Below are 27723 nucleotides of genomic sequence, written 5' to 3' on the forward strand. Positions count from 1 at the left end.
GCAAAAAAATCACCCCTGAGCTTTGGGAAGAATACAAGCTCCACATGAGCACTGTTTTTGCCGGGAGTTAGGGCTCCTTTCACCTCATTTTCCTTTGAGGAACAATGAAGCAACATCTCTATCCTGGATATTCTCCATGTACCTACTGCCATGACAACCCAAGTTCTGGATGTTCCTGCAGAAGAGTCTGCTTACGGTCACCAAAAGCTCAAGGCTGATAAGGTCACCAACTTGGAAGCAATGAGACAACCAACCCTGTGGTTCACATTGTTTGAACATTTATTGCAATTCAGTGTCAAAAATATTTTACAAAAATACATTACTGTCTGCACAGAACAGCTGTAAAAATCGGAGTTGAACATGCAAGGGAAGAAGAAAAAAAGTGCAAATTTATAATAGAAGGATTTTAACCACACAATAATATTAAACAGAAGTTTATTATACAAGGGATGTCTTTCACTTCATACCATCTCTAGTTACAACTTTAAGGAAAAACAAAACAGAACACACGCTCTCTTCCATATATAAGTAAGTATTCATAATTACTGCAGATTAGTTCCTAAAGATGAGCCTATTTGCTAGTTTAAATTAAAATGTTCTCTCGGTAGCTGACCTGTTAGCATTCTGTGCGGCACAGGACGGCTAAAGAAATGCAAGTTCCACCCCCAGTCGCCCTCTCAGGTGCAAAAAATGCAATGCTTGGTCAGTGGAGGGGGAATCTCTCTGGTGTTCAAGGTATTAATATACTAGAGGCTGCATGTGCCAAAGACAAGTTCTCCCTAAGGCCAGATCCTGCAAAGCCAATTTGCTACCAACAAAATCAGTGGAGGAAGATGTGGGACAGAAGTCGGGCATCGGCAGAGACACTCACACAGCCACACGCTGACAGCTGTGTGGATGGCTGGCCATGTCTTCAGAGCCTTTAACAAGCATCATTATAAGCAATGAGCTGAGAAAAGCCGCACAAGCAGAACGCCAGAGTCCCAAACCTTGTAACAGGGTGTCTTTATCAGCCTGATCAGCCATCAGCTCCACGGGGTCTACGTTTTTGGAAACAGGCCAGCTGGGAAGAGTGGCATTTTAATTTAAAGCTATGTCTTTTTGGCAAGGTGCTGGTCTATGGGGAAGCTGTGCAACGGGTTTGTAAGAACAACCCCAGAGGACAACGCTGGTTTGCTGTACCGAGCAGGAGAGAAGCGTGAAACAGCACATCTGATTTATTACCTACATAACAGAATTTGAAATGTTCCTGCTCTAAATCAAATTTTAGCTACTAAGGGCCAAGGAATTTTCTGGGCAGGAAAAGCTGGTTTAGTACCTGCGTATGTTCTAGAAGGTGATAGCTTTGCAAGAGTAACTGAAGTCAAACAGAAATGGGAACACAAACAGTTCAAAACCTGGGGGCAAAGAAAAAGTAATAAAAAAAGATATTCCCATATACAGAAAGTGGCAGGGTGCAATTAAATGCTTACATACAAAGCAATGTCTTCAGAGCAATATAAGTTTTCCTAATCACTTTACAAAATAAAAGGAACTAGAAACTCCCACAATTAAAAAAAGAAACCCAAACGATATAAGAGGAGGTGCACACGTTTTTATGATCAAACTTTACCATACCATAGTTAGTATAAACAGCTTAAGGTACGTACAGCTGAAATTGTGCCTCTTGAAGTGGCTATCACATTAAAACCAACGCCAAATACCTGCCTCTTCTAGAAAGCTGAAACAAACGTCTCTGGGATCTCTGCCTTCCTAAGCCTCTTCCCCTGCATGGATCTATTTTTCTTCTTCACAGCAACCATGTTCCACACTGTTGCACTGCTTAACACATCCTCTGAAGATAATGAGATTTCTCTGGATATGCTGGCAGGAGAAAACCCCGAAGAGAGAAAAACCCCTCCTTTCCTAGGATCACAACTGATGCGTGTCTAATGGAAATGCATCAACTAACTGGAAGGTGAAACGCCGTTTGAAAAGAACGTTCTATTTCCAAAGTACAAGTAAAAGCCTGTTTTCCCTTCACAACAGCTTTGCCACAATTGTCCTAAAATAAAGAGGTCCTTTTTGCACAAGAGCAGCCTCACACCGTCCTGCCTGGAAGCCCCTGTTATCACAGTTGCTTTTGTCACTCTGCCATCCTCAGCCAAGCAGATGCCTTTGCATTGCTAAAAAACCGATCGCTTTGTTTATAAGTGGTTAGGGGAAGGTATTTGGACGCATTTCATTTTAAGTACGAAACGAGAGTATTGAATTCACCACAATATCTCCCTGTACCAGCCACTTGAGAAAGAAGGAGTCTCCCAAAGAGATCAAGGTTTTATTTGACAATTGCTGTAGCAGGAGGGTAATGATCCAGGCAGCAACTGAATGAGGCTTATTCTGTTTCTTTTTGTTTAGTCTGTTTTGTTCTCCCCTGCAGTAGTTGCTTGGTTTGCTGCTGCTTTGGACGCTGACAGCAATGTCCCGAGACCCTGCCCGAGCTACACACAAGTGTCTGTATGTATTAACAAATCATCTTCAGCACTTCGACCCTTTAAGATCTACACAATGCTAAGAAATTAAAAAACCCCAACCATTAATTGAAATAAGTTTTATAAATAGGAGCCTCAGTTGCACATTTTTAAGTATGTTGGCAGCATGACCCATGCTCTCTGGGCAGAAGACACAGAATAAACTCTTTGCTCAAGATCAGTGAAGGGCTGATAGAGGTGATGGCCAGAGCCAAGATGTTCCCAAATCGCAGCTGAACGCTGGGATTTTCTCTCTTGCCGCGCAGGGAATGCACTAGGCCGGATTCAAACCTGAGCTTAAAATTCACCCAGTGTCACAATTTCACAGTGGATAAGTGTCATCTGCTAAGCACGGCCTCAGACTAGGCTGAAACCCTTCAGCATTTCATAGCAAAACACTGGTGCCTCCCCATCACAACAGGTTGGCTCGCTATGCGTGGCAGAGGCTGGACTACCAAAAAACCCAAGCCCAAGTAAGAGCTGGAAACAGAAGATGCTGAGGGGCACAGGCCCTCTCACTGTCAGAAAAAGGAACTACAAGAATCTCCAAATCCAGTGGCAATGCTTCACTCGCTTCACTTGCAGGTTTCCGTCCTTAATGTCCTCCTTCACCAAGCCAGATTTCAGCCCCGTCTACCCGCTGCCATCAATGCGGGAATGAAAACAGAAACTGGCCTCCCTCGCTCAGAAATGTCCCCCCAAAAAAGCACAAGTTCATTTTTCCAAGGGAACAGCTTTTAAATCACTTTCAGTTGACATGAATACAATCAGCAGGCTTATGCTTTCCACTGGCAGTTAAACAGATGGATGGGGCATCAACACCAAGATAAAGCTCCCTAACCTGGACGTGTTTTCCCCTCATTTCTAGAGAGTGCCAAGCTCTTAGTCATGGCGAAGGGTGGCACAGGCTCACAGAGCTCTCTGGAAAGCAAAAGCTTGGATTTGCTGTTGGAAGGCAGGAGAAGGGCAGCTCTTGCCAGCATTTTCCTGGTTTTCCTCCCCCCTTCCTCACTGCTCCATCTAGAGGCAGCTTTTTTCCCTTTTTGCGTCTCTTCCAAGAGTATGCAAAGTGATTTAGTTTGCAAAAATGCAAATACTGTCAATTTTTTTTAAATATAAACAGCTGCAGAAAAGTGTTGAAAGTCAGTTATAAAAATGTAAAAAAAGGAACAGAATATTTAACAATAATTAACTCAAGTAGTTCTTCCTGAATTGTCCTGAGTACTCCTCTTCCTCACAATTCTTTGTACATAGTCACACACAACCCACTAAATATTTACCCTTCCGAGGCATCCTGCTTATATCACGCACAGAGAAAGTGCTATACAGGAAATCTACCGGCAAACAGCAAAAACTTTCCACTGCAGGTTTTCAAATTGTTATATCCGAGCGGGATTCTTCTAGTTCCACCGTAGGGAAAAGTGAAGCATTGTATGCAACAGAGGAGACGGTGAGCCAGATCACGGCCACAGCGAAGTTAGGAGTCTGGCCACATGCTCCACAGGACTGAAAATTGAGCTCTAGGCTATTGTTGGAAGATCACATAAAGGTGGTCAGCACTGGAAGCAGAAGGGACTAGGCTGGGTCTTTGCCATTTCCTTGGCACAGAAAAATAACCAAAGATGTCAGGTGCCATGTTGGAAATCCCTTCCTTACCCCAGTCCTGACTGCTGTTTTTAGGAAAATGCTGACCGATTCCTTCATGCTGTCTTGCTCATCACCCTGAACTCCAGTAGTCTGAAAATAAAACAAGACGCTGCCCGTCTTCCAGTGAATAAAAACCGCATTATTTCACTATGTTCAACAGCCCAGTTCTCCCTACATTTTACTAGCTCCAAGATGATTGAATTCACTTGACAGCAGTGGGAATACAGAGCAGCGTATATGTTGGAAAACTAGGAAAACATGGGCTTGAAGAACCAGATTCTAACCTCCCTTGGTATTTCAACCAGTGCAGTTAACCTAGTGGAGTTGATATGAATTTACAGCGTGAGATTAAATCCAGTCCTTTGTTTCTCTATAGTAGAACTTCCTCCCTTTTAGATAATCTTCATCCTTGTGGCTTCTCTTTTCCCTTTTGCTCAGTCTTCCATAAAACCAACAAATTAAATGAGGATGGAGTAAAGTCTTAGGTATTTATATGGTGCCTATCATCTAGGCATTCAAGCACTGAGTAGAGCAAGAAAACTACTGTAAAGAGGTAAGCATTAATACAAGAAAAGATGCTTACTATCACAAATGTTTCCCTTTAAATCATTGTACAAAATACAAAAGTTCACATTGTACACTGGATTTTTGTTTGAAAAGGTACTCAATCTATTAGAGGTAGAAAGTGGTATGGTGCGATTCTCTTTTGCAAGTAGGCTAGAGTTCTATCCTAAGTATTTCAGAATGTGTCCTTTTTAAAAACATAAAAGTATTATTAAACTTGTCACAGGGATATTTTTCATAAATAATTTTAAAACGTCATTTTTATAAATATGTATGCTAAATAAAACCAGATGGAGAAACAGTTCAACAGTCCTAGCCTCTTATTGCTTTCTCTCTATTAGAAACAAACCAAAAGAGTTCTCAAATGGTTGTGGGGCAAATTCATTTTTAACTTCTAAAAAAAAACCAACCAAACAAAAAAAAGAAGTAGTTTTTTGCCCTGTATCTTGTACTCTGATCATAAAAAAGGGACTCTGTACAACATGCTGCATGTATACACCAGTCCTACGGAAGTCTGTATTCCTTAAGTGCTGCACGTCAGTGAGCAATTTCACCTTTCATCTCTGAGATCCTCTTGTTCCTTGACTCAGGAGCTTCGAACAAACATGAATATTTACACTATTTACAAATGGAGTGTCCAAGCTCAGTGGCATAAAGTGTCCTGTAAGAATTGCGTGAGCTGCGGTGACCCAAGTTCAGAACCTGAACAAGTTGATAAAGTCTTGCGGCGAAAGAGAGGTGGAGCAAGTCTCCGGGTTGTTGGCTGTGCAAGGGTGATCGGTACCCTGGGAAAGGAGAAAACAACTCCATTTAGAGCGACTGCGGAAAGGGCGCCAGAGCATCAGCCAGCTTAGCGCTGCCCCTCTGCCAGACATCCCGCTTGCAAATAGATAGAGCAGAGCCCAGAATAATATTTCTACTCTTGCCAAAGCAGACAGCTCAGAACTGGGCTTCAGATTTTAGGGGCTACTGGCAAGTCACGGGAAATAAAACCAGCAAAGATCCAATTCATTCTTTTCCCTTCTTCTGAGGGAAGAGAGGCTGGAGCCTACCATCAGCTATGGGAACTTAACTCCAGAGACGTGCCTTGGATATCAACACAGTGGCCAGCAGATTTTTGTCCTGGGCTGTTTTGTAGCCATCAGCTCTCGTTCCAGCTAATCCTGCTGCCAGGACCTCCACCTCCATGGAACGGGTGGCAGGAGCTGCTGGCAGTGCTAAGATGATCTACTGCAGGCAGCCCTAGAGTATGCCCATCTCCCTCCCCTCTGGCCTTGATGGCCACTACTCTTGTTCAATGTAGAGAAGATGGGACCTTTGAAGCACAGAGGAGAGAGGGTCTTAATAGCTGAGGGAGGATTAAGACAGAGGAAAACACTAGGTTATGCAGGCAAAGGAACTGCAGCACCCTAAACCAGCTGCAATCAGAGGAAGCACCGAGTGCCCCGTGGCTCGTGCCCCAATTGAGTTTGTCCCACCAGCACCTCGTACCTTCCAGGAGAGGATGTGGCAGTGCCTGCACAGCTGCAGCGTGTCACCATACTGCTCCTTCCGTGGGTAACACCTTATGAGCTTGAAGTACATCTTTTTCCAATCCAGCTGTCCCTTGTCAGATAAGATTAGCCGTTTGCGAATCTGAATGAAAAAAAATCATCAAAATTGTTAGCAGGTCAAAGAACGTGCTTTTATTCTCTTCAACTCATGTTGTTCCCCTCTCCCTTGCTGGTCCCATAAGAGTTCCCTTGTAACACCAAGAAAACTCAGAATTTCCAGCTATAACCAGCTTCCTTAACTGCAACAGCCTCGCCTGATCCCATTATCAGGGTCTATCCCCACTTCATGAGTATTAGTGTATGAAAGCCTGAACTCCTGGGAGCTATTTCATACTATTTTAGCCACTGTTTCTGGCTGGCAGGACAGTGAGTACAGTTGCATTTAACAGTTTCAGAAGTTGAAGTATTTTGCTTTTTGATTGACTCTAAGGGTCAGTGATTTGTCACATTAGCTTGGGAGACACCCATCTTTCTTTTAGGGTTCATTAGTTGCAAAGATTGGATTTGAATTTACTTGTTAATAGAAATAACTTCCCCAAAGTGACTTCCAAAGTCAGATCCAGACTGAGCAAATAAAGCCAAGTCAGCAAAGAAATCTGGCATGTGGTCCCTGAAGTGCAGAGGTCTAGTATAAACGCTCCAGATGTTCACCCATAAACACAGAGAAGGATTTTTGTTTGTTTGTTTTTAAGTTTAGAAGACCTTAGATGATTACCAGCCTGCAAAAGGCCAAAGATGTTTACACAGGTACAACATGGATAGCAGCAAGGCTGTTTTCCACATACCGTCCTGTCACTCACAAAATGGCTCAGAGGGGATTTCTTGCTCTAAAAGGCAAGAGAGTACGACTCATCGCTCATGGACCACATCCACAGAGATTCTCTGCGAGGGTGTCAGTCCCTGGGACATCGGGGTGATTGCTGGAGCTCGCCTGCACGTTTTCCCCACACACGTGGGGCGAGGAGCAACTGCATGACTTGCAGTTATTACCACCTGGATTAGGGTTGAAGAAGTTCACCGTATGACTAATTCCTTGGGCTCCTGTTTCAGGAATCATTGCTGTGGCATGCAAAACCCTCTACATATATCATCTTCACAGCCATTCTCATGTCAGCCTGTATTATCAGCTTGCGGCACAGCCCTCAGATCCAAGAGATAGTCAAATAAGAGTGTCCTACCCGTGTGTGTTCACTTGCTAGTGGGTTACAACAAGCAACTGATGGCAGTTTGCATCCCTCCTTGTACCTGTCTGTCCGTAAAGTGGTACTGGCAGAGTTTCTTCCACAGCAGCCGGTCTTCGCTGAGCACTTGCAGGTCGGGAGCCACCTGACCGAGGCTAACCAGGTCTCTCCCATCACTCAGTCGTTGCATAATGTTCAATTGTAAACACAACGGCAGGTCTGTGAAAGTGGTTCCTTTAAAGGCAGGCTGGAAGAGACAAGACAAAATTGAGCTCACAGGAAGCTGAAAAAACAAGCAATTATAGCTTGCAGTACAGTTACTGCTTTTTAAGCATTGCTTTTCACATAGAGAATAAGCAGCAGTTCCCTCTTCTGAATGAGACATTTAACCTTCTGCCCCAGCACAGTTTGAAATATCCTCAAGGAAGAGGACATGTAGTTGTATTACAGTAGTTAAAAGCTGAGTTGCAGTCCAAGCCTCCTTCTCCCCTTTTTGTCCATCCCACATCCCTACTCGTGAACCTCTGCTCCCAGAAGCACCACTACCAGCAGGACATGGGCTACATCATGGTATCAGCTATTAACCACCCAGGTCTCTACACCACGAGGGACATGGGCATTACTTCTCAAGTTCAGCCTCCTGTTACACACATTGCTGGGAATCTCATGGTCTTCTGACATGTGTTTTAGCTTATGTCGTCACAGAATCCTGCTGTAACCACAGCAGTGGCTGATGAGTACCCACAGCAGGATTTTTTCCTGCATGGCTTCCCAGGTCACTGCTGGCAAGGCGAACTTCTCCTCTGTGAACGCTTGAAGGACCTGCCCCTTTCCCATCAGCTGCAGCCATGGTTTTCCAGGCTGTTCAGCCACACCAAAGCACATCCTAGCCTAAAGAGACAAAAGCCACCTTCACCTGGTCTAAACAGGGTCTAGGATTGTTTTGCAAGTCCACTTGGCAGAACAGCTCCAGGACAAATTGACCACGACAGACCAGCAGGTCCTGCACTTGGGGGAAATCCAAGGCACACATGGGAGCAAGACATCAGCAAGGACCACAACCCGAGCTCCAGCTCCTCCAAAACCAGCCCCAGCCTTATTAAGGCAAACAGCAGCTTTTAGGATTGGGCCTCAACGAAGAAACAATGTTAGACAGATGTGCCAAGTTTATCATTTACCCTGCACAGAGATGCTGCTATTTTAAGTCGCAGAGTCACGGCACCCGTCTCGCAATTGGCAGAGCTATTAACCATTTCAAACACGAAGCACGCAGATTGCCGTCAGCGGGGGAACACTGCATAAAGCTGCTTTTAATCATACAGTCCCATCTCCCGCCACCCCATTGCACATGAAACTCTGCAGGCACAACAAGCACGTCTGTACACAAACAGCTCCCACCTTCCCTTCAGCGCCCCAGTCACCACCCTGCCCAGTCCATGCAGCACTGCCCAGTATCTGCAAGGACCACAGCTTTTCTACCGAGGCATCATTTTTTGCCATCTCCACCAGCCGGAGAGGCCTGAAACAACCCCTACAGAAGGAGTGAAGGGTTTCTGCCACCTCCAGAGGACACTTCTTCCCGTGACAGCTTTAACAATGCATGCTGAGAATTAAGCTACTGTAGATGCTTTCTCGGTACAATCCACAAGGCCAGGCTCAGCGTCCTTGCCCATCAGTGCAAACTGAGGTCATATTTTGGGGTAGGAAGAACGCACTGGAGCTTTGGATCACCTCCCGTTGATCTCCCTCGCCAGCCCATCTTTTGCATTCTCTTGCCCTCTCTCTACATACAAGCTTCACTAGGGCACAACAGGCAGGACTAAGCTCAGAGGCTTTCAGGTCAAAAAAATCCCAAAGCTTATACTTCTGTCTTATTTCTGAAGAAACCCGTATGACTCAAGCAAATCAGGTTTTCTGAGTCAGGGCCAAAGACTTATCTGCTACTTCTTTTCCCTCAGTACTCCCTTCCAGGACTTTTCAAACATTACTTTTTTTGGAGAAAGAACACAGATTAGATCACAGCAGATCAGTGTGCTGTCACTTTCTGGACAGAGGTGGTTTTTTTTTTTTGTGTGTGTGTTTTTTTTTTTTAAAGCCGCTCCAACATACTCTCAGTATTTTGCAAGTTTGTTGTTAATTGCATTGTTTCGTTGTTTGGTTTGTGCTTTTTCTTTTTTTTTTTAAAAAAAGAAAAAAAGGTTTAGGTCTTGCCTGTTGCAAGACTTTCTCCCCCCTCCAGAAAGACCAGAAGCACTCAGTGCACTGTAAGCAACTGGCTGCGCAGAGCTGAGTTTGTTCTTCCTTCCTCTAAACTCAGCTGGTTTTGTTCTAGCTCGACCTGAAGTAATCTTCAGTGGTGTGATTTTTTTTTTTTTTGCAAGCTTGACATCTATTTTATTTATTTCAGAAAAGCGTCTGTAAACATACACGTAAGTATACATGAAAGGCAGTTCTGTTCACAAGCACTATTTTGATGCACTTTTGTCTGGATAGGCAGAGTTCTTTGAAATGCCGGTCTGTGTTTTACGAGTCCCTTAAAGTAGAGCAGGGGGAAAACCCCGCACTGAACTACCGAGGTAGGTCCTGGCCTGTGGTGCACTCAGGGCAGCAGATGCCTGGGTGGAGCTGACCCTGGCAGGGCCCAGGCACAGGGCAGCTTCCAGCTCACTGACCTGCTGTGCCCCAGGAGCTATCCCACAGCTGGGCCAGTGCTTCTCCTGTGAGGCAAAGGGAGCCGCAGTCCATGCCAAGAGCTCACCACCAGGAGGGACGGCAGAGGTGGGGCAGAGACCTCCATGAGATAAGGCACTGCTGCTTTTGCAGCTCTTGAAACTCCCTGGGACCTCCCAGAGTTCATCTTCTGCTGTGTCCTGCTGCCTGCGTTACTCTAACTGAAGGACTGGAAATTATTTCCTGGTGTTCCCAGAGAACATAGCCATGTAAAATGATGGAAGCAGGCCCTTTGCTTAATTCTTTGCAAATGCCTCTCTGGTTGACCCAACAGGTAAAAAGGTGCTTTTTATATTCCCTCAGGCCACACCTTGGTCTGCCCAAAGGGGAATTTCACAGTTCAGTTCCCTGCAGGAAAGCCCTACAAGGGGCACACCAACACTGAGGTCATAACTGGGGGAAAGCTTTAGTATTTGTGTGGAGTAAGTATCCATTGGAGTAGGGTGGGGGAAATAGTCTAGACACAGTTCTGGACAACTGGTTGTAGGTGTCCCTGCTTGAGCAGCGCTGTGGACCAGATGACATCCAAAGGTCCCTTCCAACCTCAACCCTTCTGTGATTCTGTGAAGTGGTGCAAGTTCAGATTTGATTTCCATGCAAAGACAGGTTAGGAATTTATCAACTAATACATCTCTTTCTCATCCCTACAGACATTGTTGAAAAAAAAAAAAAAAACAAACAGATGTTGTGAAAGCAGGACTCGTCCGGCTGGAATGGGCAGCTCCAGACTACTGGAAGAATCATTGATATTTTCAGCCAGGAAGCATGAAGTTATGCAGCTATTTGGAAATTTGCATTTAATTTACAGATTAAACAAATCTAAAAACCTCAACTATCTGATAAACAAGTTTTGAAGGCAATTTCTCAGTTTGAGAAAGATCGAGTTGACTCTTCATATTGAGACCTAATCTCTGAAGACTCTTGAGAGGGGGAGATGGTTTCCTGCCCAGCTCTGTTCGCACAGCACTTCTTGGCCATCAAGGACTCAAGCCACAGCCTGTGACCAGTAACAACAAGCCTGATACTGTGTTGTGTATGTTGAGTTTGAGTCAAGGGACACAAGTAATGCTAGGAATGCACCCAGTTATTTTGGCAACTCCAGGTCCTTCCCCAGCACTGTGCTTGCCCTGGGAGTACAGTGGGATGCAGTCACCCAAATGAGATCTGCTACATGAGAAGGTTTCATGAAGGAGCCACATTATTTTTAGCTTTCAGGATTTGTTCTTACCCTGGTGATCTGAATGTTGTTCAGTTGCTGCTGCCAGTGGAGAATGCTCTCCATTCTGTGCACCCACATGTTGATGTTTCCAACCAGGACAGACTTGCCAACCCGTTGAACTAATGTGCAGAGGGATGTGTAGAGGGTCTGCAGCAACTCCCGTATTAGCCTGATGTTCTGCTGATCTTCAAGGACTTTGGAAGAACAGGAAAGGTTAAAAATGGGAACTGCCCAAATCCTTTTCTGACTCTACAGTTTTCAGGCAAGTCATCTGCTATAACCTCACAGGCCAAGAGAGCCAGCCTGCACTTTTCTTTTTAGAGGAAAGCACTTAAACATTAACCAGGCACAGCAGGTTAGACAGCAGATGGAAAGAGATCGTCCCAGCATAAGCAGATAAGATGTCTGCCCTTTCTGCAGCACTTCCCGTTTCCAGCAACTGGCAACCAGCCAGTTTTCCCCTCCAATATGTGGAAGATGTTATCTATGTGCACCTCTTCCCTATCTACCCCAGCTGATGTGCGGGGAGACAACTCCGGATCTCCTTTCTCATTATGTATACACAAACAGGGTGCTCTCAATTTCCAGGCTTCAGCCAGAGCTGAAGCATCAGGGAGGGAAGTGCCACATCTCAACCACAATTCAGCCCCCCCCAGCAAGTGAAGACAGCCCTGGAGCTTTCCTTTCCTCCGGAGCAGTGGGAGCACTTGATAACGCAAACTGGTGACAAGGTGGCACCAGAGACTGCAGATGTGCCAGGCTGGGGGCTGGAGCAGCCATCTCTTCTGCAGTCAGAAATAGGACTCAGTAGGATGCAGAAGGGGTGGTAGCAAGGAAAGTTGGAAAGGGAGGAATTGCCTCTCAGATACCTTCCAGAATACAGACATTTCTTCCTACTCGCCCCCCCCCCCCCCAGTCCTTCACCAAGGGAAAGTAAAGTAGAACTGCATGACAGAAATAAGCAGTTGTGCCCCTCTTCACCCGTCTTGCATTGCCTGACTGTTCTCAAGGATGTGGTTCACACGAGTACACCAGATTAAATCAGACTCCTCCTCCTCCTCCCCCTCACTGTTTCCGTTTCTTACCTTTCTGCACCACTTTTTCCAAAATGTTCATGTAGTTCTTCTGGGCAATGCCACTCAGTGACGTCAGCTGAGACTTTGCTATCAGCTCCAACAGCTGTGGATAAAAATAGACATTGCAAGCCTTAGAGCACAGAGATACCTTTCTAATCTTGACTCCTGGTCACATGACACAGCAAAACAGTCCAGAGGCTTGTTTGCTGCTTGAAAATACAAGGGAGACAGCACCACAGAGCAAACTAACACGAAGGGGGAGGAGAGCAGAGGACAAACAATTAAACCCACATCGAAACGGGTGGAGGGGGAAAAAAAAAAAAAAGAAAGGCATTCTAATGATCTTCAGGGGGAAAAGAAACGATTTCATGGTTCCAAGATGCAGAGAAACCGCAGAGCAGCGCTCAGACTGACAGCTTCTATTCACACCAAGGGAACAACGAACGGCCGACGTCACCGTCCTTCACTGGGGCATAAACAAGCTGTGTCATTAGGGAACACGAGCAAATGCCTGCTTGGATGGGGATATTATTGATGGGGCATTAATGAGAATCAGACTCCACAATTTACGTCAGACTCCCGAGTTGCATGGGTTTTGTCAAAGTGCTGTCGGCACGACAGAAAGGTTAAGCACTAGATTATAAACAAACCCTTCCCCCCAACAAACCCCTGTTCCCCCAAGGTTTCCTTCTCTCTGTTCAGCTCTTGCAGTTGCAGCCCCAAACCACCTTTCCCTCTTTGTCCTGTTTACTTGTTAACCTTCCCTAATGGAAATCTCACTTTTTGCTTTTGATTAGGATTTGCTTCCCATGACTGATCCCCTGACCCACGTACAAGCCAAACGCTGAATTTGGGCTGCAGTTGCTGAAGGAAGCATTTCCCACAGGGAAGATGCCCTCTCCTCCCTGGCTCTCCACCACCACAAGAACAGCTGTGGAAGTTTCCTACAGATCATGCTCTGCAGAACATGTGGCCCGTGATCTTCCAAGCTTTTCTGCCTCCCTTCCCCCAGCATTATATAAATACACAGAGTGTCCACGTGTCAGTCCATTTGTTTTGGATGTACATAGCCTTCTGTTTTAATTTAGAAAGGAAAGGAAAAACCTTTTATGCTACAAATCAATCAACACGCTGCCGCATGACTAGCTTATTAATTCTTTATCATCTGCAGCTACAGTATCCCATCGCTGGCACCGCAGAGAGCCCAGAGAAGGTGCAACTACTTGTGTCAAGTAACTAAGATGGCTTTTGACAAGACTCGATAAGTCATGAGCTGAACTGTTTGCCCCGCTATAAGAATGACAGGAATGTATCCAAAAAGTCACCGGCAGCTTGCCATGAAGCAGGGAGCTTAGGGAGAGAGAGGTACTTCTGCAGTCATTCGCCTGCTCTGCTCATCTCAGGCGCTGGCATGTGACTGCCAGTCTGGAGCGGTGAAGTCGCCTGGAGTGACCGATCTCTTCTTCCATTTAATTTCCAGGCCAACACCATCATCAGATGGCTTTCAGTTTACATTCTATTAATATCTTGCACCTCACATGACCAAAAGAAAACAAAATGAAAAAAGACCTGCGCTAACCCCGGTGAAGTGCAGGCTGCCTGTTTTCTTGGCTCATTTTTGGGGGAACAAGAGAGGCAGCAGAGTTGGGTAGTATTTGGTACACAGGCATCAGTGGACCTTCTTGCTATATCACCTAAACTGAGACCACAAGGACTAAACACTCTTAAAAACAAGGCAGTTTGCAAGATATTTGGAAAGTTAGAAAGATCTTTTCTTAATTTCATTAAATACTGGAGGAAGAAGAAAAAAAAGTCAGTGTCCCAAAGCAGTATATAATACTCTGCTTACACTAAACTATTTAGCCTTCAGACCTTTGATTGTAGCGATCAACCTGCCAGACTCCATCTGTACATTAGCCACGCATGCACCCAGATCAGCTCTTCTGTGCATAAACAACTGCTGTTTCCAGACTGCACCGTTCTGGAACTGGCACAGAGACAGCTTCCTCCAGGCTGGGTGTTAGCAATGTTGTGTCCATTACTGAAAACGCCAAAATGCACCCAGTGATAAGCATCACATAATGCAATACCATAAGAGGTAGATGCCAGCACCATTCTTAAGAGGAACAAGGATAAAAATCTCAGGTCCTTGAAGAATGCTAGAGTGGTACAAAATTAATTTAGCCAAAGGAAAAGATTCAAATTTGCCTTGTCTGTGTTTATCAAGGTTCAATTTATGTTCAGTGAACCAGCTCAGATATCACGTGTCGCCTCCCTTCCCCTGCAGCAATAAACACAGGATGAAATTCCATATGAAAACTATGTTGTGAATACTTCTAGGACTACTCTGCTCCCCAGGGACCACTGGCTGAAGTGACTGGCTGGCCCTCCAAATCAAAAAGCATTTTTTATTCTTCTGTGCTCATATAATACACAAAAAAAACAGGTAAGCAATACAGTTCATCCGTGCCCCACAGGCTTCAGTGCATTGAGGGTCTTTTAGCACTGGCACAGACCCAGTTAGTGGACTGCCAAATTGGGGTCTACAGCATCATAAAAAAATAAATAAATGATGCCACATGCATAACACAGCCTAAAAGCAGACTGATAAATTCAGATTAATGCTGAGTAGGGTAAAAACGCTGGAGAGCTGCAAGCATGTGTTACGATGTGGCTGCATTAAGTCCAGCCCACGCCCAACTGAGAGGGACAGATGGTAGGAGAGAGTGCATAGGGAAAGGTTAAGAGCAATTTTAAAAGGCCTGCTTTTCAAAAATGCTAAGTGATTGCATTCCAGACGATTTTAATCGGAGATGGGAAGTCTGCAACACCTACAGAAAACAGAGCATTAGATCCCAATTCATCAAGTCCCAGTAAGTTGAAAGAGCTGACCTGTTAGCCTCCCCCAGGAAAATCCTTCCTACCATCCCTTTTCTGTTTGCTCTCAGGGGTCTGTGAGAGCCAAGGAGAAAAGTCAAGAGATGCAGTGGGTTATTCCAGAGCCTTTGCAAAGCTGGCAGGAGGCAGCATCTTCCACAGCAAGGCAATAACCTGCTCACTTCCCCCATGAGTCTGATGTACTCCTGCTCAAACCCCACTAGCAGTCAGTCTAAAGCAGTTGGTGCAACGAGGCACTCAGCTCCGGGAGCAGAGCAGGTCCTCCTGCCATAAGCACGAGGCAAAAAACAAGCAAACAAGAGTGCCATGTGGCAGGGAACAAGGGCACCTGTTTCAGGGCCATGAGAGCATGCTGCCCTGCACCCGTGACTGCTGTGCACAGCATCGCTTCGACCTGCCACAGCCAGCTGGTACTTCTGCCATCATCCCAGTTCAACGCCTGGGTGCATGGGCAATCCATACCCCAAATAACCCACAGCTAGGGGCTTACAGCACACAGAGCCAAAAACCCTCAGCAGGCCTGCTGCACCGAGCAGGAGGTTACAGCCTTGCCTCAAGAAGGGAAATGCTTTGTAATAATTAAAATGACAAGTATCAAATTACTGAAGTGTAAATCCACCTTTGAATACCCACAACCAGCTATAGGGAAGCTGGACTGCATGCTGTGAGGATCCATAAGCTCCTCCTGGTTGGGGATGTGGCTCCTCACAGCTGGACTGCTTCGAGAAATGTATTGCAATAGGAAATTCCTCCTCCGACCCCCCCTTGCTCTCACAGCCCTTCACTTTGTGTGGCTGAAATGTCACATTGGCTTTCAGCTGGGAGGTAGAACAACAGCAAGGCAAGTTATAATGATTTACAGCGCAGGTGCTGACAGATCTCCACGAGACAGCATCAAGCCGATATTCTTTCAGCACAGCATAAATCCAGGACTCCTGGAGCTAACTGCTATAAAAACTTAAGAAACAAATTTAAGAGACTACTTCAACAGGCTGCACACTATCTAGATCATATTATTCCAGAAGAGCTGTGCCCACAGAGCTTAACCTGACCTAAGCTTTTATGATCACAAACAGCACCTTCCCTTGAGACATTACTACACAATCTTCATATGACAAATCTTTCTGAAGGAAGCAGCCTGCAAAAGCCTCGCTGTCATCTGAACAGAGTGTTCCCACAGGAGCACCAACAACTTCTGGACTGCAGGCACTTTTGTCTCTGCTCGTATTACTTATGCCTACAGAACGCTTCCAGCCTTTTCATTAGATCTGTAAGACCAGAGAAACCAGGGCTGCTTCAAGACCAAGAACGGTTTGGGTCCTTTGGGTCCATCACACAATTTACTAGCTCTGAAAAGGGAACGCTGTCCTGTGACATGTGGGCAGATGCTATAGTTCAGGCGATCAGCAAGGACCGGGTCATGGCACCAATACCTATACTTAGTACTTCCAGCACTAAATCAGCAGACTGTCAAGACAAGATTGATGTTGGAGGAAAACTTCTTCCGCTTCAGTTATGTGAACTCACTGGCTACAGCTGATGGTATTTGCCCATGAAAAATACCTGCCAAGCTTCTTGCAGCTCCTCCACCTCACTTGAAGGAGGTGCCCATTTTATCAGAGCACCATTAAGAACACCAAGAACTTAGTTTGGGTATATCTTAAGCAGCAGACACTTCTGTATGACAAAAAAAAAAATCATCACTGAAAACACTGTAGCACTTGAGTTCAGAGAAATTCAGAAAGGAATGCTTTGAGAAAGGCAAGTTGATGTTCAGCCTGAAAGCCCGTTTTGCTGTCAGCAGTGATGTAGCTTATTTCTCTATAGGGCAAGTTTGGGTGTATCCAGCAGAATTCCAAGCCTGCAGCTGTTTCTCTCCTTTCTTCCCCTACAGACATCCTCATATTCTCCCCCAGCCTCCAACTCTAAACTTCCCTCCTCAGAAAGCATTTGCTTGATGAACTAAGTAGTGTGACATTTATCAGATACCCCGAGCAACGGGTGGAACTAAAGAGAACAAGGAGAGGGAGGGAAGGGAAAAATGTTCTGCCTGCCAAAGTTCGAGGCATTTTCCATGTGACAGATCGCTCATCCGTGTGCTCTCGGAAGCCTGCAATTTGCAAAGGACCAAAAGGATCCACATCTAGGAAGAGCTTTTCATGAGTAAATCTGGCACGAAAGGCATTTTATGAGCTACTATCCACCGGAGACTTGGCCGATACAAGCCTTTCATTTTAAGAAGTCAGTTTTATATTTGATCCGTGGTACCAGGTTTAATATTTTCTTTAATCTGCCAAACCACAAGTCAGCCTCAATTAGAAAGCTTCATACTTCTCAGAAGTGCTATATCCTTAACACTGCTGGGGGGGGGGGAAACTACTCTTAAAAGCTCAGAAGTAATTTGTAGAAACAAGGACACATGCTGGCTTACATGTAGAACATAGCTATTTTGGATACACAGCAGATTTGGGATACTTTTATGAAGTCCTCATGGGGAAAAGAGGGGAAGAAGGTCATCCTGAGCTTCCCAACCAGACCACACCAACTTCACTGAAATTTGAGTTTGCTCTTCAAAAAATTTAATGGGACTTCTGCTCGGTCATTGCAGTCCCGTGCGAGACACTCATTGCATTGGGCTGAGCAGCAGAAGCCCATCATGTGGCATAGTGTGATCTGAGGCCATGCTCAGCAGAGGTCTTTGAAGTTCTTCATTGTTATAAGACAGAAAGCTGTCAAAGGGATCTCTGGAGCACCATATAAAAGTTTTTTTATTTTCCTCCTTTATATGTGACTAAAGGATTAGAGCCTTAACATGAACTGTTCCTTCCACAATAATCTCCTTAAAGATGAAACAGCTCTGTGGATTTATATCCGCTATCAGAAAATACTGAGTACCTCAGCACTGGTGATCACCTTCTCTACAAAAGCAGCAAAACAAGTTGTCCCAGGACCAACAGAACTAGGACTTGTGTCCCACTTTGCCTCCCCCAGCATCCCCACTCCCTGCCACCCCCCCTGCAGTGGGACATCCAAGTGATTGCCAGTGCGCTTCCTGCGCAGCAGGCTGGTAATCACCCCCAATGCCTGTGCCCTTCCCAGGGTGACAGAAATTTTCACAGGCTCCCTGTCACCTAGACAACAGGTGAACAAATGAAGGTGAACCTGCTCAGATCATTTCTTCCTTAGACACTTTTCATGACATTTGACTCAAAGGGAAAGCAATACCAATGCTGCTTGCTCCAGAACCTAAAACCTGAACAGCTGGTGCCTCACCAGTGATCAACTGCTGATGAGATGTGAAAAGGAGCTGTTTATAAACAGCCTCAAGTTAATAACAGATCTTTTAAGCTTATTGAATTCCAAGCCTCGATAAACATTCTGAAATTTGAGATCAATTTGCAGATCACATGCACATAAACATACAAGCATCTGCAGCCCTCAGGACAGTAGCTCCCCCAACCACTACAACCCCCCCTTGGCCACCCAGAATCAGAAGAGAGGCCTCTATCTGTTACGCAAAGCCAGAGCATGGGGAACCTGGGGCTTATGACTCCTTCCTACCATCTGATGGTGTCAGGGCTAACCAAATGCTTCTAGTCCTGAAACCGCTGCCAGTCACACAGGATTAAGAGCAAGCACCCCATCCTCTCATTCAAAAAAAAAAAACCCCTCAGCTCCCCAGAGTCTCTCCTCTATGACTTCAAAAGAGACAAAGCTCCACAGCCCTTGTGGAGCTGGAGCCTCCTGTGCAAAAAGATCCCCACTGCTCTGTGGCCACTGCAGAAAGCCAATGGTCTTTTTGGGGCTACAGGAATCACGTTTAGAAGCTGAACTGAGAACTCAGGAATTAGAAGCTAAGTTTTCTGCATTTCAGAAGTGAATTTCACAACTGAAAAGCAGTAGGAATGCTAGCCTAAGGAGAGCCCATCATCTACATTACCACCACCTCCCTCCCCCTCCATTTTAATGGATCAAAGAGGAGGTTTTGGGCATATATCCACACAACTTCCATCAATTACTTCATGCAGCAAAAGCCCAACACCCCCAACTTGCGTGCCTGGACCTCTTTTCTTTGCCAGTGCTTCCATGCACCCAACTGGTGCTCAGTTCAGAGCCTCCACTACCACCACAGCAAAATAACACTTGGCTTTCCACTCACCCTCACGACATAGTTGAATCGCCTGGAGTCCAAGATAGCGCTGGAGAAGTCAAGTCGGTTGAAGGCTTCTCCCAAGGTGCAGTAACCATGGCGCTGAGAAGAAAAAACAGTCTGGATCATGTTTTGGCAGACATGAGTCCAGACAGCACCAGGAAGACGTGACCCAGGGCAACTCAATTTAGCAAGCTAATGGGCACAAACCATGGGACCAGCTCACAGCTGGAGGAGGCAAGCCTGTCTCCTGCAGAGCTGCACTTATTGACGTCAAGAGTGGCTATGGCCCAATGTGGATTATGGTAGTTTCCCAAGAGTGACCCAAGCTCTGCTCATGACCCATGAATTCATGGGTGAGAATGAGCCATGCGTTCCCGGGGTTCAATATATAGCGCAAGTTCAGAGCCGTCTCGTACAGCCGCTTCTCTCCATGAGCGCAAGCGAGCCGTTGTGATGAATTCCAATGATTTTCCATGTTAGGACTGTACTGGGTGAAAGCCAAGAACAGTATTATGGCTTGGTCTGCAAATGGCTGTGTTTTTTTTTTTTTGGACTGAGGGAAGCAAACAAGTCATATTTTAAACACATGTACAGAGCCTTGTACAGCAAGCCCTGGCTCCCTGATCGGGGCTTAAAATCATTACTGAAATTCCAACCGCAAGCCAGATCTTCCACTTATCTCGTAAGAGCTTCTGCTGATTTATATCAGCACAGGATCTTCCACTGCTTGGAAAACACAGTAGAAAAGGGAACGAAGAACCTATGGAGGCACTCACCTCTTTTGTGCTCCCCTTGTGAACATAGATCCACTTCTCCTGGTGGAAATCTGTTTGGACAAAGGCACATTTTGCTCAGTTAACCTTCCACCTTGAAGGGGGCTGGATCTCTTGTTCTGCTCATAACATTCACTGCCCTTTTGGTTCAAATGAAGTTATTTTGAGTTTACAACACCACACTTGAAACAAAAACTAGCAGCTTGCTGAGCTGCTTTGTTTCCATACTGCTTCATTTGAGACTGCAGCCCTAAGCCTTAGAAAGAGCTTCTGTTTCAGTGACACAGCTCAAGACTGTAAATGTTTAATCTGCCAGCCACAGATATACCACAGCACCTCCTCTTCTTTGGTCCCAGACACTAAGTGTGGCTGACAGCCAGGTCTTGTTGTTATTGATTTTATTAACTATTCATTACCTTGGTTACAGACTCAGGATTGAATGTCAAATTTGAAGTTGAGCAAAAATGTCATGAGACACCAGGCATGTGGGAGAAGCTTTTAGCAGTGAGGTCAGGCTCAGAGGAGCATGCTTGTGCTTGCAGCTAACTTGCTAAAAAAGAAAAACCTATTTGGGACAAAAATTTTCCTATTTCTAATTGCCCCTCCCTTCCCTCAGAAGTGGGAGTTGTCCCATCTGCTCCCCAAAATATCTTCCCTGTACCCACCACATGCTGCTAACTGGGTCTGCAGAGAGCCCTTACTGTAACAGCAGTTACGCTGCTCAATCCTTCTCCCGTCCTATTCTCACATGGGTTCTTGACCCTTCTTCCACAACTAGTGTAAGAAAGAATTCTTCTCCCCATCCTGCTAGACTCCTTTCCTTAAAGGAAATACTGTGCTCCTGGAGTCTTTTTCCACCTAAAGACGCAGCAATGTACCCCTACCTGGTACTGTGAGCCCAAGGACAAACCCAGTCTCAGTTACAAGCACGCAGACACGGCATCAGGCCCTTTTAAACAGTATGTCACAGCAGAACCCAGCCAAAAACTGTCATGGTAACATTTGTTTGTTCAGAGAACCGAATGCACAGAGGGGCCAGATTTTGGCATCAGTTCCCAAAATCCTGGGAGATGCACAATGAGCTAATAGTAGTGTGGGAATTGTAACTCATTTCCTCTGTGTATGTTTAGATTCGTAGCCTTCACATCTAACTCCAGTACCTATCTTGCAATCAGACCAACGCAGACCTTGCTGTCCCTGCAGGCTCCCCCGCATCCTCCCACAGTGCGCCATCTGAGACCCTGGCTGCTCGCTGTGCGTACAGAAAGATTTCAAACCTTCCATTGTTTTGCGCGAGCTGAAATCTTATTTCATTTTTCATGCACTCCGCGCACAGAGATAGGATCAAAGCTCACATTCAGGCTTGTAGCCTCCAGTAATGTAGATTAATACTCAACATGCATATGGAAATTTAGCCTGTTGTGCACACGGAAGTCTACAGGGGGAAAAAACTGGAACTGGTTCATTTGAATGTACCATAGGAAAAAATTACCCTCCCTCTGACAAACACAAATGACAAAAATTTGAACACAACAAGCACAACTCCTCAGAGCAGGGATTACTAACAGGGGCATAAATCTTCACATTAAACTGTATCCAAGTTCTACTTAGGTCAAACATGGGCGCAAAGCCCTTCAAGATACTCTGGAAGACTCTTCATGCACTGTGCAAAAAACCATAGATAGGAAGCATTTTCCACTCTCCTGCAGCAACTTTTATTAAAAAAACCCACCCAAATAGACATCTTACATTGAATCTTGGCTTTGTTATTCAGCAGGTCTTTTTTTCTCTTCTTGGCTGCAACATCATAGTTCAGGCTGTTGAAGAGATTCTCTTTGTTGTGATCATCCTTTTTACAAAAGCTGTGAATGACAAAGCAACGATTTTGTTTATTTCTGCAGTCTGCTGAACACTATGTTTCCTACAAGGAGAGAAAATACACAGGTTTTGATTGTGAGCTCCAAAGCTGCCTCCTTGCAGGCTGCTCTTGAGAAGTCTGCAGGCAGTTTTTGCATCCAGCAATGGTATTTTTAAATGAGCCTCTGGTGCCTCATTTCTGTGCTACCCAAGATACCCATAACAGACAGGAGCAGGTCATGCAGATTGCACGGCTAGTGCTGGGACACTGCTGGATGTCTTCCGAGTGTCTTCTTTTTCTCCCTTTAACCTGTTTCTATCTTTAACACCACATCCTCCTACTGTAGGTGGTAGATTCCTCTGAGCCAGTCAGAATTCTACGGAAGGACATATTTAGACATCTCTGAGGACATATATATACACTCAAAATATTTATTAACAAAAGAATCCCTACAAAACATTCTTTCAAGCTTACAGGAACAGCTCAGCTGAGGTTCAGACTTGGCTGGTGGTTTTCCAAACCCCACAGAGTAGTGACTATACAAATTAACAGCTAGGATCTCTTGTCTGAGACTGCCCATCTGCTTTTGCTGGAGCTCCACTGTAACTATTATTAGTGAAGGGAGTTATAACCCCTTATTTTCTTCGAGGGCAATGAAAGACTATCTATAAAGAGCCTGTGCATCAACATCTCCACGTTCTACAGACCTGCAAATCAGCAGATCCAAGCAGCAACGTGAAGCTTAGAAGCCCCTGGGCAACCACAGCGCTGCAGCGCAGATCCCTGTGGGGGGAAGGGGGGCACAGCAGGGGAAGGCAAGCACCCACCAGGAGCTTTCAGCAGGGTCCCCCCTACACACAGCATACTGCCCAGAGCTGCGGGGATGCCTCACAGGTGCTGGGGAGAAGACAGGCAATGCATCAGGAAGAACGAAACAGAGAGCCACCCCCACCACTCAGGCAGCTTGCAAGAGATGGGAGATGGCTATCTGCAAGACTCAGAATTCAAAATTCAAAGAGGGACCTCCCTGCACCACTCAGCTGCTGTGGCTGGGACACCCCCGGAGCTCTGGCAGGCACCGAGAGGTGCTGCAGGTCACAGCACTGAGCAAGCTTCCTCTGCAACAGCTGGAGGACTCTTACACAGCCAGGCTGCTTCCTCTACAGACCTCGCATTTACACTGCTTAGCCTCAAAAAAATCAAATGCGAGCACCACACCAACTCACACCTCCAACTGCACAGGCTCCTGCAAAGGAGTGAAGCCTGCAGCACAAGGCTCCTTGTTTCCCCCTACTGATAAAGAAGATCCCCAGCCCAGGCCCACAGCCAGGAGAGGGAGGTTTGCTGTCTGTCAACAGGACCACGCCACCAGCATGCGCACAAGTCAAGTGACCAAGCCAGAGTTTCAACCCCACGAGGGACCCAGACTTCCTCCACCAGGGTCCAGATGGGTGTTGTGGTTTGGCACCTGCATATAGCTCCAGAGGTGGAAGAAACCTCCCCCAGGCGCAGGACACCAGCCTCACCACAACCCTTGAAGGGGGCACCATGGCTGCAGGGAAAGCACAGCTTCTGCAGGAGACACTGCAGATGGGGAACAGCAGCAGCGATGCAGGTGGACAGTATTCACAGCAACAACAGCTCAGGGAACTTCCACCAGCAGGAGCTGGGTCAGAAGAACCTAAACCTGGGAGCAGAACATCTCAGCAGCACATTTCCCCCATCCATAAGGCTTTCTCCTGGGGGGAGGGTGGGTACACCAAAACCCAAGAACAGAGTATGGCAATAAGGAAGAGGCGGTTTTGAGATATTCAAGCTTATATTTTATCAGCTTTGCACAAAAGCAATAGCAGGGCAGGTTAACATGTCCCATGCAGTGGCAGAGTCCCAAGCCCAAGAGCACAAGACAGATCTGCTTTAAATCTTATATGTCAACAGCACACCCTTGACTGTTGACTTCCTCCTGAATGACTCTAATCTGAAACTTCGTAACAGCAATGGATGAATTCCAGTATGGGAGGCAGGTTATGCCACTGTTTATGTACCACCAGGTTTCCACACTCTTCTCCAAGGCATCTTGACAGGCTGAACAGTTGGGTACCAGGACCTGGCACTGCAGGGACCTCAGTCCAGGGCCAGTATGTCACCCCCTCACTTTTTAATGGGAAAAGGGATGTATAAACCCATGCCAAACTCAGTGTTCCCAACACAATCACACTACCACCAGCCAGGCATTTTTCTACCTATTTACAAGTCAGATGCTTTGGATTCTAAGCTTTATTTTTATTTAGAGCTCGCATGAGAGGGGAAGAGAGAGAGCCCTGCTACAGAAGCCTCCTTGCATAGTAACATCTCAGCAGCAGCTCACAGCAAATCCCTGTTTGCTCCAACTCCCTTTGTCATAGACATTCCCAACCCACCCCTCAGCCTGGAGGCAGCAGACCCAAACCTGACAGCCCCAAAAAGAAGCTGCAGCCCTGCAAGAAGAGTTTGGTTTTGAGAGGGGCGATCTGGATGGAGACCACAACACCCACACCACTGCACAGGCTTCCTGCCCGCAGCCACACGGCTCCCCAGGCCTTCACCATCTTGGGGTGTTTGTTGTTGTTTTGGAGCCAGATTAGTCAAGCAGCAAGTCAGGTACATTACTCATGGTCTGGGGAAGGTTTATGGCTTCAGATACATCAGCCTGCTCCAGCCAGAGAACCAGGAAGCCAGAGGCAGGGCTGTTTTGTGGGGCTAAGGAGGGGGGACCCCTCCAGGCCCCCCCAGGAGACCCTCAGATCGCCCAGGCCGTGGGGCAGAGACTCTTTTCACCTTTTCGTCGCTTTTCCACCCCATCCCACAGCCCTAGGAAGCCGGCCCCGTCTAGGGAGGACCAACCACCTCCCTGGGCGGGCAGCCCGGGACACCGCCGGGGCTGAGGAAGACGCGGGGGGGAAAGCGCCCGTGTGCCCCCCCGCCGCCGGGCCCGGCCGCCTCAGCGCCGCCAAGGCCCGTGGCTATCGGCAGGCCCGCACAGGTCACGGCTCTTTCACGACACCGGGGACCCCTGGAACTCGGCGGCCTCTTGGCCCGGCCAAGGGAGAGGGGGAGCCGCCGCCATCCATCTTACCGCCGACCACCCCCCCCGGACCGGGAGCGCACGACCGCACCGCGGCGCCCCCTGGCGGCCCTGCCGCGGACAGGGGGCCGGGAGGGGAACCGGCTCGCCGCCGCCGGTACCTGCTGATGTCGCCGACATAACCGCCGCTCTTCTCGTCGAGGAAGCGCGTCCAACCGTCGGCCGTCTTCACCCAGCTCTGACCGGGGGAGCGCCAGTCCTGCCCCAGGAACGGCATGGCGGCGGGACGGAGCGGGGCCAAAACCGGGAGCGGGGCCAAAACCGGGAGAGACGGCGGGATCGATACGTAGCGATGCGTACCGGGGCGACGAGGCTGCGGTAGCTGCGCCGCTCCGCGCTATTTATGCGGCGTCGGGGCGGCGTGTTGCCGGAAGCGCGGGGCTGGCCCCGCCCCCGCCCCGCCGCACGTGGCGGTGTTTATCGGCGCCGCCCCCGCCCTCCGCGGGTGCCAGGGGGCGGGGCCTGGGTGGAGGGGGCGGGGCCGGGGGAGGGGAGGGGCCAGCGAGCTGTTTGCGAGCGGCGCGTGTGCGCCCGTCTGCGCATGCGCTTACGAACGGCGCCCGTGGGGCCACGTGTCGGGAATTTACATACTGCGCGTGAAAGCCTTTCTGTGGATTTGCATTGCGTCTACGAAACGTTAAATATAGAGTTCAAATATATATAAAATTAATGTTTTATGCACGTTTCAATTCCGTATAGAACTCCTATATTCGATTTATGGATACAAACTCTATAAATACTTACACAGGCACGTTTGTTTACGGTTATAGGTGTGTTTTAGAAATCTATGTGTCACAAAATGATGTCCTATTTATAGAAACATACAGAATCTCAACTTACAGATAAATCTAGAACATTGTGAAAGCACACAGAACATACATATATAATGTTACATATGGTTCTATATAGAGAGCATTTGAGAGGATATATAGAGAATGTTTTCTAAATTTGTTTCATATCTTTTATATTAATGTAATGTTTTGTGTATGTATATAACATTCTACGTCTATGTTCTTACATGTAATGCTACTTTTTTTTATAGATAAATATGAGGTAAAGATATATAAATATATAGAAAATAATATTATATATGAAAAAATACATAATATGTAAAAGTATCTTATTAAGTGCATGCACTGGTGGCTGTTAGAGAAGGTCTTACGTATTAAACATTAAAAACACGGGGGTTTTGCAGTCAAGCCCAGGCCTGGGTGGTACACTCACAGCCAGAACGTGCTATGGCTCACGTCGTAAATAAATACAGCACATTTTGCGTTAGGATTATAACATATTTGCCCTGTGCTATGGTGTGTGTATCTCAATGCACTGATTTTCCCATTGCCAAGTCACCGTTACCAGGGGACACCGCATGCGGGGTGTCCCTGGGTGGCCGGGAGCTCTTCTGGAAGGGGCGGGGGGCTGTTGGGATGGGGGGGCTGTTGGCTGTGGGCCGGTGGCTGAAAAGAAGCGAGATGGTGAGCGGCTGCGGGGCTGGCGGGATAAGCTGCCCTAATCCGGGTCATGTTGCCAGCCGGTCCCCAGCTGCGCTACGGGCCACCGTGGGGCTTTCAGCAACATCTGGCGCTTGCTAGTGATGACATTATAGTCATCCTCAAAAAAAAAACCCCAAAACCCCAAACCCTGCGGGGAAGGCAGTGCGTGCAGATGCAGCGCTGCCGGGGCTGAAGGCAGGGAGGAGGGCTGCGGGCTGGGGGGCTGCCGATGCTGGAAGTCCCGCACTGGGAGTTCTGGCCACCCTATCGCCGTCCCCTGTGTTGGCTCACCTGGGTGGGTGTCACACGAGGGTTGGCAAGAGGGACACTGCAAACCCCCTGGCTAAAAGCTGCCCCGTCTGAAGGGTCCCTGCAGCCTCTGGGAACAGAAAGCGCTTGAGAGCGGCACTGAGCTGCAGCACATGCAAAAATTAAAATCCAAATATGAGGACACTGGGCTGAGGTCTCCTCCCTCTGCCTGTCCCATCCACCCCTTCGGGGCAGGGGTCCCACCTGCCCTTACAGGCAGTGCCAGCTGTTTTTTGAGTGGTGGGGGATATCGTTTAAGCTGCAGGAGCGCTTTGAGCTGCAAAATCATCGTTGGTGGGTTTCTTCTGCCCCGTGCCTTCGACAACCGAGCATCTTCCAGCAGCATCACTGCAGGTGATGCCACCCTCCCAGGAGAACCCGGAGGGGACCAGGTCCACAGAGATGGAGCTGCTTGGGGTGAGGCCACCTCCTAATGGGGTCACTGAGCTCCGTGTGTCCCCAAAAGGCTGCAGCTGCCTGTCACCCAGGTCCTGCCCTGCCGAATGGGTTAAGCCAGGCAGATCTATGTCACTGAAAATATCTTTATCCTTTTAATAAGGATCGCTCAGCAGCTCTGAATTTGGCCTGCAGAAGGGGATGGGGAGAGAAATAAGCGCTAGGGAAGGCAGACACAG

At 47.1% G+C, this 27723-nt stretch overlaps 1 protein-coding gene across 1 annotated transcript; it reads right to left on the reverse strand.

The window, feature by feature from the left end:
• Nucleotides 1–261: 261 nt before the first annotated feature.
• Nucleotides 262–25679, reverse strand: FBXO32 (F-box protein 32). The gene is made up of 9 exons (XM_063327496.1): nucleotides 25388–25679; nucleotides 22054–22166; nucleotides 20308–20357; nucleotides 19538–19630; nucleotides 12490–12583; nucleotides 11414–11598; nucleotides 7520–7702; nucleotides 6213–6356; nucleotides 262–5506 (listed from the first exon to the last, which is right to left on the reverse strand). Exons 1-9 carry the CDS (start codon nucleotides 25501–25503, stop codon nucleotides 5417–5419), a joined length of 1068 nt encoding a protein of 355 aa, XP_063183566.1. The 5' UTR covers nucleotides 25504–25679; the 3' UTR covers nucleotides 262–5416.
• Nucleotides 25680–27723: the final 2044 nt, after the last annotated feature.

This window comes from Chroicocephalus ridibundus, chromosome 2, assembly GCF_963924245.1.
Source record: "Chroicocephalus ridibundus chromosome 2, bChrRid1.1, whole genome shotgun sequence".
NCBI lineage: Eukaryota > Metazoa > Chordata > Aves > Charadriiformes > Laridae > Chroicocephalus > Chroicocephalus ridibundus.